General features: G+C 40.0%; 1 protein-coding gene across 8 annotated transcripts in view; it reads right to left on the bottom strand.

Annotated features, from left to right (window-relative positions):
* CCDC88A (coiled-coil domain containing 88A) overlaps window positions 1-10,181 on the bottom strand; it is a 126,260-nt gene extending 116,079 nt beyond the window's left edge. For 7 of the 8 annotated variants that reach the window (XM_029231991.1, XM_029231993.1, XM_029231986.1 and 4 more), the window contains exons 1-2: window positions 9,268-10,114; window positions 9,068-9,168 (exon numbers count right to left, since the gene is read on the bottom strand). In XM_029231991.1, coding sequence (XP_029087824.1) covers window positions 9,068-9,168; window positions 9,268-9,330 — 164 coding nt within the window. In that variant the 5' untranslated portion in view covers window positions 9,331-10,114. Of the gene's footprint in view, window positions 1-9,067; window positions 9,169-9,267 lie in introns of all 8 variants that reach the window. The other variant, XM_029231992.1, reaches the window with a different exon arrangement.
* Window positions 10,182-13,136: the final 2,955 nt, after the last annotated feature.

The raw sequence follows: 13,136 nt of genomic DNA, 5'->3' as shown, positions 1-13,136 counted from the left end.
TCAGCATTATCTCTCTTCCATATCCTTTCTACATCAGTACGGTCTCTATCTCTGTTCTGGACCTCATCAGCACCAACATCAGTCCTTCTAAAATGCAAATGCTATCTGTTTCAATTCCTCCAATGTTCTGTAGCCTATATTACTGTTTTTCAAGCTGGAGTAAAGTAGTGAGTGACACCTTTTAAAGAAACGAATTATCAAGAATCTCTGAGGATCTGTCCATAGACATCCTAAGAGTCAAAGACCCCTGTCTGAAAAAATGGCTTAAGAAACTAATCTTAGTCTATGAAAAAAAAATCTTTCAATTGTGAATTATCACTGCAAAAGAACTTTATTATTATTACCCCTTAAAGAAGAATTTAAATTACTGACATGAAAACACAAACATTAAAATTCCTGGGGACTTCCCTGGTGGGAGGGACTTCCCTGGTGGCGCAGTGGTTAAGAATCCGCCTGCCAATGCAAGGGACATGGATTCGATCCCTGGTCCGGGAAGATCCCACATGCTGTGGAGTAACTAAGCCTGTGCGCCACAACTACTGAGGCTGTGCTCTAGAGCCCGCCAGCCACAACTATTGAAGCCCGTGCGCCTAGAGCCCGTGCTCTGTAACAAGAGGAGCCACTGCAAAGAGAAGCCCGTGCACCACAACAAAGAGTAGCCCCTGCTTGCCACAACTAGAGAAAGCCTGTGTGCAGCAACAAAGACCCAACACAGCCAAAAATAAAAAATATTTTTAAAATAAAAATTCCTAAAGACTCCCAAGAACACCTGTGGATCCAATTAAAGAAACACTAGTTAAGACGGTTAATTTTATATGTTAACTTGGCTGGACCACAGTGCCCAGATATTTGGTCAAATGATATTCTGGATGTTCTGTGAAGGTGTTTTCTGGACAAGATTAACATTTAAATCAATGAATTTTAAGTAAAGTGGATTACCCTCCATAATGTGGATGGGCCTTATCCAACCATTTGAAGGCCTTAATGGAACAAAGACTGACCTTCTGCTAGAAAATTGCCTTTGAACTCAGTGCATTTCTTCCGAGTTCACGCAGGCCCACTCCATTAGATTTTGGACTAAGCCTCCACAATCTCATGAGCTAATTCTTTAAAATAAATCTAACTCTCTCTGTCTCTCCCTCTCTACACACACACACACACACACACACACACATCTTGTTGGTTCTGTTTCCCTGGAGAGGACCTGAATGAATATACATCTCCACAGGGAAAAACTCAATCTTCCAACATGGTATCTTAAGGACAGCTTCCCGCTCTCCACCTCTTCAAATTCATTTCCCATGTGCAAACAGCATACAATCTCTGCTTTGGCCATATAAAATATCCTACAGTTCCCTGATCCCTCCATTTTTATTCACATTTTCATGCTTCTTTGCATGCTATTTTCTTTACTTAAAATGTCCTTCCTCCTACTCCCACTATTTGTGACTCCTATTCACCCGATTGCTCCTACTCAACTTTCATGTCCCAATTCAAATGTTTTCTCCTCCAAGAAGCCTTTCCACCATGTAAATAATCACCTCTCTCTTTGTGCCAACACTGTACCAAGAACATAATTCCACTACATAGCACATATGTCACACTGCAATTTGTTTACAAGCTTGTCTCCCTTACTAGTGGGCAAAGACCATGTCTTACTCAGCATCACATCCCCAGCACCTAGCAGACAGTTTGTCATATAGATTTTGTTGTGTAGTAAGCACTTAGAAACTATTAAATGAGTGAACTGATCTTTGAATGAGCCATCTTTCTCACTAAGTACTGTATCTATAGGTCCTGGCAAGAGATCTCTGCCCTGAGCCCCACTCTGGCCTTCCTCAGGATATGCCCCTCACTACTGGGCAAGAAGTCCATGGAAACAAGAGGACATACCCATACACTCCCCCTTCTTGATGACACTCCATTTACTGGAACTATAGAATTTCTTGTTAAAATACCTCTAACCCAATTTCAGGACCTGCGCAGGCCTCTTTCCCAGATCTGTCCTTGGGATGGACTATGCTACAGATGTGTACATCCTTGGGCCAAGAAGCAGCTGTTTGGAGTAGGGAGTACAGGAGCCTGGACCTCAGGCATGCATGCAAGATGTCCACAGGCATGCACAGAGGACCTCTTTGTGGTGCCAGACAGAGCCAGGGAAGGGGACAGGAGGTTGGGATCCACTTCTTTTGATACAAAACTGTGACTTTATGAATTCTAAATTCCACAAATTCTTTATTTGAATTTTAACTGTAAGGCTGTGGACAAAAATCTCAATATGTTGAACATCATCAAGAAAGTTACAGGAAACCGAAGGCTCTGTATATTCTAATACCATACAAAACCATGGACTATGACATTGTTCTTACCACCTCACCTCAGCAAGACATAACATAGGTGGGGAAAAGATCCAATGAAGGTAATTAAAATAAATAAGGGGACAGAGGGAAAACAAAAGAAAGAAGGAGAAAGAGAAGACAAACTAAAATGGAAAACAAACTAAATTCTACAATACTAAAACTAGAGAGTATCCTCAGAATTTTGAAAATTAATAAAATTATAAAACATCTTCATTCATTCCTTTGACATTTACTGAAAACTTATGACGTACCAAATCTATGCTAGGTACTGGTGATACATGCCAGACACTATTCTAAGTGCTGGTGATCCATAACATAAAATCTCTAGCCTCCAAATGCTATCTCTCTAGTAATAATACCACTTTAACAATTTAGTAAAGGTAGATAAGGGATCACAGGGGAGAGAGCAATTAACTCTGCCAAGGGACTTCACAGGGTATTAAAGGATGAGGAAGAATTTGCTAGGCAAAAAAAGGGGAAAGGGCAGTCTAGGGGAAAATAATTATTTTAATAGAAATAAAAGATATCAACACCTAACATTTATTGAGCACTTGCTATATGCTAAGCATTGTGCACAAATCATTCTATTTGATTCTTATAATAACCCTGTGATTCTCTTTTTATCCTGTTTATAAATGAGAAAATTGAGAAGTGAGATGATACCAATAGAGATCATACAAAACCAAGCTGTGAAAGATCATGACTTGTTTGAGGAAACATAAATATCAATAGGTAGGTATGGTATAGCACAGGATAATGACAAAAACCAGCACTGGGGATACAGTGGTCAACAAAACAGAAAACAGATACTTTCCCTGCCTTAGTAGAGATTATGTCTACTCCAGGAAGGAAACGTTATCTCCCATCTTAGAGAGGTAGGAACTGAGATTTAGAGATGACAAGTCAATTGTTTAAGGTCACACACCATGTGTGTGTGTGCGTGTGTGTGTGTGTGTGTGTGAGAGAGAGAGAGAGAGAGAGAGAGAGAGAATGAAACCAACTCCATCTAATTCAAAGCCCAAATTCATTCCACTTTACCACACAGCCTCTCTATTATTCATTCATTCAAGATAAGTGTATCAAGAACCTACTGTGTGTCAAGCACTGTGTTTGGAACAGAGAGATAAAACATAAAGTCTTTGGCTTCAAGAAATTCACAGGTTAGTCAGTAGAGTCTAGCTAACCAAGAACTGCTATTACCAAGGTATATATAGGGTCCTATAGAAGCACAAGGAGGAGTACTATGCCTAGGATGAGCCAGGGAACGGCAGCAAAGTTAAAGAAAGCAATAGTAAGAAGGTGAAAGAGTGTTCTAAGGAAGGGAAGAGTGTCTAGAAAGGCACTGAGACATATGAGAACACAGCTTGTCTTTGGGAACTCTAAGTTTGCTCAATATTAGGCTATGCACTGAGGATTGGTACCATGCAAAGATGAAAATAGAGAATTAGGGAGCAGCCAGACCTCAAAGGAGTCTAGACACTCAAGTAATGAGTTTACTCTGAGGGCAGAAGAAAGCTACTGAGCCATCTTAAAGGTAGGAGTGACATGATAAAATCTATGTTTTAGAAAATTTCATGTGATCACAGATGAGGAGACAACCTGAAGGGGGGCAAGCCAAAGGTAAGAAAATCAGTCAGGGGCTACTGCATTAATCCCAAAGTCAGGGACACATCTGAGAAATGTTTGGGAGGTAAATCACAAAACCTGGTAGTAAGACAGCAACTCTATTACATCATGAGTGTGTTATTAAAGAAACAAAACAGGGACTTTCCTGGCAGTCCAGTAATTAAGACTCTGGGCTTGCAATGCAGGGGGCACAGATTCGATCCCTGGCTGGGGATCTAAGATCCCATATGCCGCGTGGCTTGGCAAAAAAAAAAAAAAAGCGAAACAAAACTAAACAAAAATTGTATGAGAGGTCTTCCCTGGTGGCGCAGTGGTTGAGAGTCCGCCTGCCGATGCAGGGGACACGGGTTCCTGCCCCGGTCTGGGAGGATCCCACATGCCGCGGAGTGGCTGGGCCCGTGAGCCATGGCCGCTGAGCCTGCGTGTCCGGAGCCTGTGCTCCGCAACGGAAGAGGCCACGACGGTGAGAGGTCCGTGTACCGCAAAAAAAAAAAAAAAAAAAAGAAAAAATTGTATGAGAGAGACCATGCCAAAATTCAGAGTTAATGTCATACCTGGTAAGACAACTTATATATTTTATAAGTCACTTTGGGGTTATTATAGTCATAAAGTTAGCACAATCTATTTTTGAATCTTAAGTACTGAAAGAATGAAGGAAGATTTCTCGGTCAACTTCCTCTATTAAATGGCTCCTTTGGGTACACTTTATGAAGCTGTTTCTCAGGAAACACTTAAGCAGAAGTTGGATGACCATGTGTCATATAAGAATGATTTTCATAGATGATTTCTAAAGTACCTTCAAATTCAAGATTCTAAAAGAAGAAATGCCATAACAAGTATATCACAATTACTACATTATTCAAGTAGAGATTTCTGTAGCTATCTAATGGGGTTGAATCATAGAAAGTAATTCCAAATATTGTTCTGATACTATTAACAATTTTTCCATACTTAAAACTATAACATATCCATATTTTCAACTGCTTAGGTAATATGACTAGGATTATGAAATCAACTACAATGTCACAAATTCCTTAAAAATTCATAGCAAGTAATATTCTACATTGGTTGCAAAACTGCATGACATCTCAAACATGAAAATGATTATTTCCACTTCACTGTCACCAAGCCCTATGTCTGATAACTAGCACTGCGGAAAAAAGATTTCGTTTGGTTGAAGTAGGAAAATGCCCTGCAGCATGCAGAAGAGCTGGCCCATCTCTAAATAGCTTCCTCTTCCCATTAGTTAAAAAGAACTGATGCCATGTCACAAGTTCTTACAGAGATTCTTTGATTCAGGAGCTACTCAATGAAATCCAGGATTCATCTCTGAATACACTGAATCCCAAATCAGTGAACAGACTCTGAAATTATAAGGCAGAGTCATAAACTGGCATGAAGAAGTCAGCTCTTTACTTTCAAATTCTAGGTCAAAAATACCAAATCCAGAGTCACTGAACTAACCAATATTCTTACTCTTAAAAAACTCTTTAGACGAAAAAAGAATTCTACCATAAGGCTCCTAAACAAAATTCTAAATCTATATCTATATCTGAAAGCAGGAACACAAGACTGGCAGGGCAAAAATGTAATTATAAGTATATAAACAGATTTCCACTTCTAGCCAACATGAAATAAAAGGAACCAAATTTACCCTCCTGCCTGAAACGACTGGGAAAAAAAAAGACAAAACATATGAAGCGTTTTTCAAAACAGTGGTCATCAGGCAACAAAGGACAGTAGATCCCTGATAAGGAGTAAACATACAAGATAAGTCCTACAATTGCCCCAGTTTATTGCCTTGAAAGAGTTTCTAGGCCACAGAACAGGAATGGGGAACCTATGCTGAGCACACACAGTGGTCTCCCTGAGTTGAGGAGACAGAACGTAGTATGGAGACAGCAAGGTGACTGTCATATACAAAGCAGAGTACCTAAGACAGAGCTGCTCAGAAAGATCCAGAGATCTACACAGGGTATCCCTCAAGTCTTCAGCTGAGTACTTATAAGTATATACGTGTGAGGAAACTACACACGGACAGTGAAAGAACCACCAAAAAGGATTACAGGGGCACCACCCAAAGTGGTACTGCCTAACACAACTTAAAAGCAAGATCTGAAAAGATCACTGTTTCCAAGTAACTTAACTGCATTCCAAAACAAAGCTCAAGAATATTTTTAATGGGAAACAAAAATATCCTGCACCCAACAACAAAGTAAATTTTCAAATGTCTGGCATCTAATCAAAAATTACCAGGTATGAAAAAGCAAGAAAACACAATCCATAATGAGGAAAAATATCAATCAAAACCAATCAAGAAATGGCACAGACAGTATTAGTAAACATGAATTTTAAGCGATTTATTATTGTATTCTACATGTTCAAGAAGCTACAGGAAAGACAAAGCATGAAATCTATACACAGGGAAGATATAAAAAAGACTGAATTTTTAGAGATGAAACTACAGTACCTGAAATGAAAAATACACTGGATGGGATTAACAGCAGATTAAACATTACAGAAAAAAAGATTAATGAATTTAGCAAGATTATCCAAAGTGAAACAGAGAAAAAAAGACTGAAAAAAAAATTGAATGGTGTATCAGTGAACATCAAGCAGCCTGATATACATATAATTGGACTTCCAAAAGGAGGAAAGGAGGCAGAGAAAGGATATATATTTAAAGAAATAATGGCCAAATTTTTTCCAAATTTGATAAAAACTACAAAACCACAGATCCAAGAAGCTCAATGAACTCCAAGCACAAGAAACATGAAGAAAAATACACATGCTGCATTTATAAATGGTTCTCGCTCACAAATTCTATAACCAAATGTAATCTAGAAATTACTCAGACTGAAGCTAACTTTTAGGTTAACTTACTGGGTACCATTTCAACTGACAATTTAATAGAGTATATTAAATCAAACATTAATTTGAGCAAAGTGCTTAATAGAAATCTTAATGATTTCAAAATTAGTAAAATGTAGCTTTTAAAACAATGTATTTTGTTGCCCTATTTGGTAAATAATTAGGTAATTTGTGTTGATCTTATTTTAGAAAGATAGTTTTTAGAAAGCTAAAACATACATCTTCCTTTTTAAAATTTTCTTTTCCTTTAATTTATATAGGTCATTCAGAACAGAATTAGGACACTGAAAAAACTTTTAAAGAAACTGAGAGGTGGAATTGAAAACAGAAGCAGATTTGAGGTTTGGAATGGAGATACTCCTCCCAAAAAAACAACCTGGCAACCACTATTTTGGGACACCATTACTTTCAAAATATAGACACATATATATTTTAAGTATAAAGCTGTACCCAAAGTGGAAACAAGCTGAAGTGTCTGTTTTTAGCACCTTGGCTAACAATTTAGGATTCAAAAAATCTAAGTGTTTTTTGGAAAAAGAATCATTCAAATAAAAACCATTAAAGGGGAAAACTAAAGTAATGTATTTTCCTATTTTTGTGAGCACACCTGTTTTTTTAGGGTTCAGCATACAAACTCACAATCTTCTGTCTAAAAACAAACAAGAAAAGAGACATAGGGGAACAAGTTCTGAGTATCTACTGTAATGGCTACCCTTCCTGTCATTTGTGTTCCCTAAAATAGAAGTCAGTTTAATTATTCTACCATTTTGCTTGGGAAATAGTGGGATATTTCAAAGATTAAAGACAGTTCCATGGGAGAGCAGCCCAAAATATATTTATTATCCCTGGAAATAATTAATGTCTACATTCCCTTTTCCTTCTTTAAGAAAAAAAATATACATACACATTCAGATAACATATATTTCTTTGGGTGCCTACACAAAACACTTCTGGAAAACATGTAGTAGTATAATACTTCCCTGTAGGATCAACACATACATGAAAAATACACAAAAATCTCTTTGAGCATATAAACTACAAGTCTCTTTGAGTACACAGACTGATAAGTTTACCAGTGGAACAGTTATTTATGGATTTGACTTATACCTTCTTTTAAGTAGAAAAATCTAAAAAGAAAACTAATACCAAAAAAAATACAGAATTGATCATTTACATGTTAGGTTATTAGTCTATTAACAGTAGATTTATTCTCTGGTAACAATTATTTATTAATAATGTACTAAATTCCCAAACATATAAAACGTAAGAATGTCTTAAAATTGAAAGTTCCAAACTACTCTTGTAATCGGTTTGTATTCAAGACAAATAAGGCTAAACACACATTATTTTAAGCACAACTGTAATATTCACTACACTGATGTGCTGAGAATGCACATATACTACAATAACTATGATAAAAATGGAGCTTTGATTTCACTGATCCAGCTACCAATGATTTCGATATTCAATTGCCACCTCAAAATCACTTTCCTACTTAATTTAAACCCAATATCATGAACATAAAAGACAAAGATTTGCCTACTAAATCATTAGCCAGTTGTCACCAAGATTTCAACCACCTGCATTTCAAAACTAGCTCTAAGAATACCTTAAAATGATTCCCCAAATATTAATCTACTAATTCACACAATAAATCACCTAATCAGACTTTAGTTATTATATACATTTAAAGTACTTCCTACAGCAACAGTCCTCACCAATCAGAACTGTTGTTTGAAATTCTTTCCTCTGAAATCTGTTATTACTTCACCAGTTTCAAATTTTGAGCCATTTATTTTTAGACACAAAGGTTAATAAGAAACATTTCTGCACCAAATGCACATAACTTCACAGTAAAGCCTTTTTCCCCCCTTAGGAAACTATTGTAATTCCCCTCTTCATTTTACAAAATTATCAAAGAGGATACAATGTGGTTTGGATTTCAGCACTGAAGACAATAAGTGACAATACATGATTTGCAGAATGAAAAATTAAAGTTTCACAATTTTAACACGTATAATTACTGGCTTGTGATAAGTGGGCTGATAAATGTAAGATTATCACTCCTTTCAAGGTCCAATTCTTAAACCACCTGAATTTTTCTCGCCAAAAAACTAAATTAGGATCTTAAAACATAAAGCCTCTAAGTTCACAGTATGCAAGTTTAAAAAAAAAAAAGTTGCCTAGAAAGAAAAAAAAAGAACACTTACATTTGGAGCATGACTTGGTTCAAGAACACCCCATCCACCAAAGCCACATATTCATCCAGGTTGGTCCCATTTCCTGCAGCCAGAGGTCCAAACGTTTTAACCTAGAACAGAATGATGATCATCACGACACGAACGCCCACCTCCATCTCTGCAGCCACAAATAATGCAGCAAAATATACAATAAATAACACCCCACTTACCCAAGTGACCAAGGGGCTGGTCATGAACTGCTCCAGAAGGGGAGTAAAAATCTCGTTCTCCATTTTACAGAGAATGTACTTGAAAAAAGGAACTACCACAAAAATAACCCTAGGGAATTGGTCACTAAACGTTGAAGAAGTAAGCAGAAATCAATGAAAGTCCATTTTGGCACGGGAAGAAAATCCCATCGTGGAGGGGAGAAAAACTCTCCCTCCTCAAAAAACACCCCAGAGGGAAACGAGCCGAAATCCCGAGAAGTGGCTTCGACAGCAGCCACGAGCAGCAGCCTGCCCTGGAAATGTCTGTACCGGGCGAAGAGGGGCAGAGAAAAGGCATCTGGAGGAGGAGGAGGAAGGGAGAAGGGGTTGGAGCAGCAAGACAAAAAGCCCGTCAAGGTTGCCCAGCTCCTGGAGGAGCCAGACCAGCGAGGCTGCCCCCAATGAATTAATCCCCCCGTGGGCTAAATGAAATCCCACGTTAGATACCACGTTAAAGGTTGCGAGCGGCCGTCAGGCTTCACCTCCGCGTTCCGCTCCACACGTTCCACCCACCAAAGTGGGCATGGAGCCGCTTTGACCCGCGGAGCCTCCCCTGCCCGCAGCCCCTCACCAACGACAGGCAGGGCTCGCCCCTTCCCACCGACCGCACACCATCCCTCCGTCGACCCCAAGCCTCGCCGCCTGCCCCCTTCCCCTCCCAGGGGGTGGGGGCTTGAATGTGTGTCCCTAACCCCCCAGTTTCCCGAGCCCCGCCAGCCTTTTCAGTGCGCCTCAAGGAAGCCCTGGCACAAAATCACCGCCGCGTTACAGCCTCCTTCTCCGCCCTTTCTGGAGGAGCCAGAGTAACGGCCTCAGAACCGCATTGCCGCATCACATCCCGCTCCCCGCCGCCCAACCAGCGCCTCCAGCCCGCCGTCAAAGGGGCGCGCTGCTCCCTCCGCGCCCATATCCTTCCGCCGACTCCCCGCCCCTCCCGCGCCGCAGCCTCTGGATTGTGGGAGAAGAAAACCGCTGCATGAGCGCGCTACCCAGCGCGCGCGCCCCCGGGCCGGCCCCGCCGCCGCCCAGATCTTGGCGGTGGGCGAGGCGTGGACGCGCGCTCCCTGCGGCTGCTTCGGTGGCCCGCGACTCGCTCGCGCTCCGGACTATTGCCAGGGCCTGGGGGGCGGGGATAGGGAAAGGAGAGGAAGGGGTCTGTTGCTCCCTTGCTCATGCCTAATTATGGTTTACTTCCTCCCCGAGTGCCTTCTTTGATGTGTGAAGGAAAGGGAACGAAATCCCTCTCTTTTAAACATGAGGGATGCAGACAGCCTTTTTCGGACAGTTTGATTTGATCTGTTGAGCGTGCTTTCGCCAGCAAAACGGAGTAGGAAAACTCACTGCAGTAAATAGCAAAGGAGGGACTTGGGCCGCAAACTCGTTTGTTTGTTTTCCTTTTTGTCTTCTTCTCCTTAAAAAAAATCCAGTCCATGAAAGCATGCATGTTCTGCAAAGTTGCAAGTGAATGTAGTAGGATTTTAAATAACCAAAGCTGTCTTTCAACTTGTTGGTGTTCCCTAACTGGAGCAAACGTGATTCAGACATTGTTGTTTGACTATTTGGTGATTGAAAAAAATCCAAACAAAATCAAGAGCTACTAAGAGGAAACATTTGGAAGTCATCCAAGTTGGGTGACAAATAAACAGATTACATATTTGTTATAAATCTCAATGCTGTGCACGACTAGAACCATCAAAGTAATTTTAACAGTTCCCCAGCAAAATCAAATGTTACTCCTCCTCATTTTGAAGGAAAATAAAAACCTTTTCCCTGGGACAGAATGATATGCAAAACAAATTTTTTTTGAGAAAATATAGTATTATAGTTTTACAATGTGTGCTGCTTACATTTACATCTACTTTGATTACTTATATTTTAAATTAGCAGTAGAACTGTTTTTGTCGGACTTACTCGGTGACACAGTGGTTAAGAATCCACCCGCCAGTGCAGGGGACACAGGTTCAGGCTCTGGTCCGGGAAGATCCCACATGCCGCAGAGCAACTAAACCCGTGTGCCATAACTACTGAGCCTGCGCTCTAGAGCCTGTGAGCCACAACTTCTGAGCCTACGTGTCACAACTACTGAAGCCCACACACCTAGAGCCCATGCTCCACAACAAGAGAAGCCATGGCAATGAGAAGCCCATGCACTGCAGTGAAGAGTAACCCCCGCTCGCCACATTTAGAGATAGTCCTCATGCAGCAACAAAGACCCAACGCAGCCAAAAATAACAAAAAAATGTTTTTATCATAGCACTGAATTAAGAACAGCACAATTTCTTAATTAGGTTGTTGAGAGCCTGGGTTCTAGAATCTTCTGCGGGATTCAAATCCAGGCTCTGATACTTACCAGCTGTGTGAGCCTAGGCAAGTCTGTCAACCTCTCTGCACTTCACTTTCTTCATGTGTAAAGCACAGTTAAACTAATAGAGTTAAATTAAATGGCAACCTATAGTAAGTGCTTTATAAATGTTATCGGTGTTGTTTTCATCATTATTCCCCTCAAATTAAGAATCTTGAGGAAAAAACTTGAAATGTAACCTCTCTTACTTTGGTTGCAGCAGAAGGACTCTTACTTTGGAGAACAGAGAAATCATCTTAATTAAAATTAGGATGTATTCATGTGGCACTTTGCTAGGTGGTATACAGAGTAGAATCTTGTATTGCCCTGGCCAGTACACAAGCCTTGGGTCATCTTGGTTGCTAGCAATTTTTTCCTTCTGCTCTTGATGACTCTTTCTTAATCACAATCCTTTATTTGGAAACATGGACAAAGAGTGAACAGGCACCAAGAAGGAAGCATTGCTTTCAGGAACAGCCCAATGCCTAACATGTGCACTTTTCTTTGTAGTCCCTCAGAAGCTTCACTAAACAACATGGAAGTGTTCATTGCCTATAACGTGTTTTATCTTAAGACAGACCAACCTGCTTCATTCATAAATGAAAAACCCATAAAGTTTAACACCAACTATGAGTTAAGGGCATTTTGGACAGTAATGACTGAGGGGTTAGCACAGGAGTTGTATAAAATACATTGTTTATCCTCTTTACATTTAGTAGCTAGACCTCACAGAAATCTGGATTCCCCTTTAGAACCAGATGGCCCAGATGCTTCCTGGTCTATCTTTAGGTTTTACATGTGCACGCGCACGTGCACGCGTGCAGACACACACACACACACACACACACACACACATACTCAACAAAGAAACATGAGGAGTTAATTGTAAAAACAGGAAGCTTTAGACCAGACTGAGGTCTGGAGTAACTTATTTGAAAACCTACCAATTCACAATTCTCTAGTTTAATAGCAGCCTTAGAAATGCTTCATAATATCTCAAGAGTACAATCAGGAAACTTCTCTGTCTGGCAGAAGAGGATTGTACATTATGCACAATTTAATGGTCTTTGAATTGCAACATCCTGTAAGATTAAATCCAAAAGTTTCTTCCTATCCTCCTTTCACTTAGGAAGAGATTTCTCAAGATTTCTTCAAGGTACTTTTGTTTTGTGCTTTGTAATTATTTGTCCTGAATATATCCCTTCTTAGAATGTTAAATTCCCCAGGAAGGGACTTTGGGAAAATCATACCCAACTGGTAAGGGTCTAAATTATTACCTCTACTCTCTTCTATTCAGAAATTAAATGGTTGAAATGGACCATGATCCCACTTAGGAATCACTAGAGAAAAATTCTCTCTGTGTATTATAATTGAGGCTTCCCCTGCAGGTTACACATACATAACACTACCCATATACCAAAAGCACCCATGTTTACCTCCATCTTGATTTACACTATAGGAAGTGGTAAACTCACCCTGAACCAGGCTC

Source organism: Monodon monoceros, unplaced genomic scaffold, assembly GCF_005190385.1.
Source record: "Monodon monoceros isolate NGI ecotype Baffin Bay Population unplaced genomic scaffold, NGI_Narwhal_1 Super_Scaffold_19, whole genome shotgun sequence".
NCBI classification, from domain to species: domain Eukaryota; kingdom Metazoa; phylum Chordata; class Mammalia; order Artiodactyla; family Monodontidae; genus Monodon; species Monodon monoceros.
The sequence above is the reverse complement of the archived record's forward strand: the minus strand, read 5'-3'. Positions and strand labels throughout refer to the sequence as shown.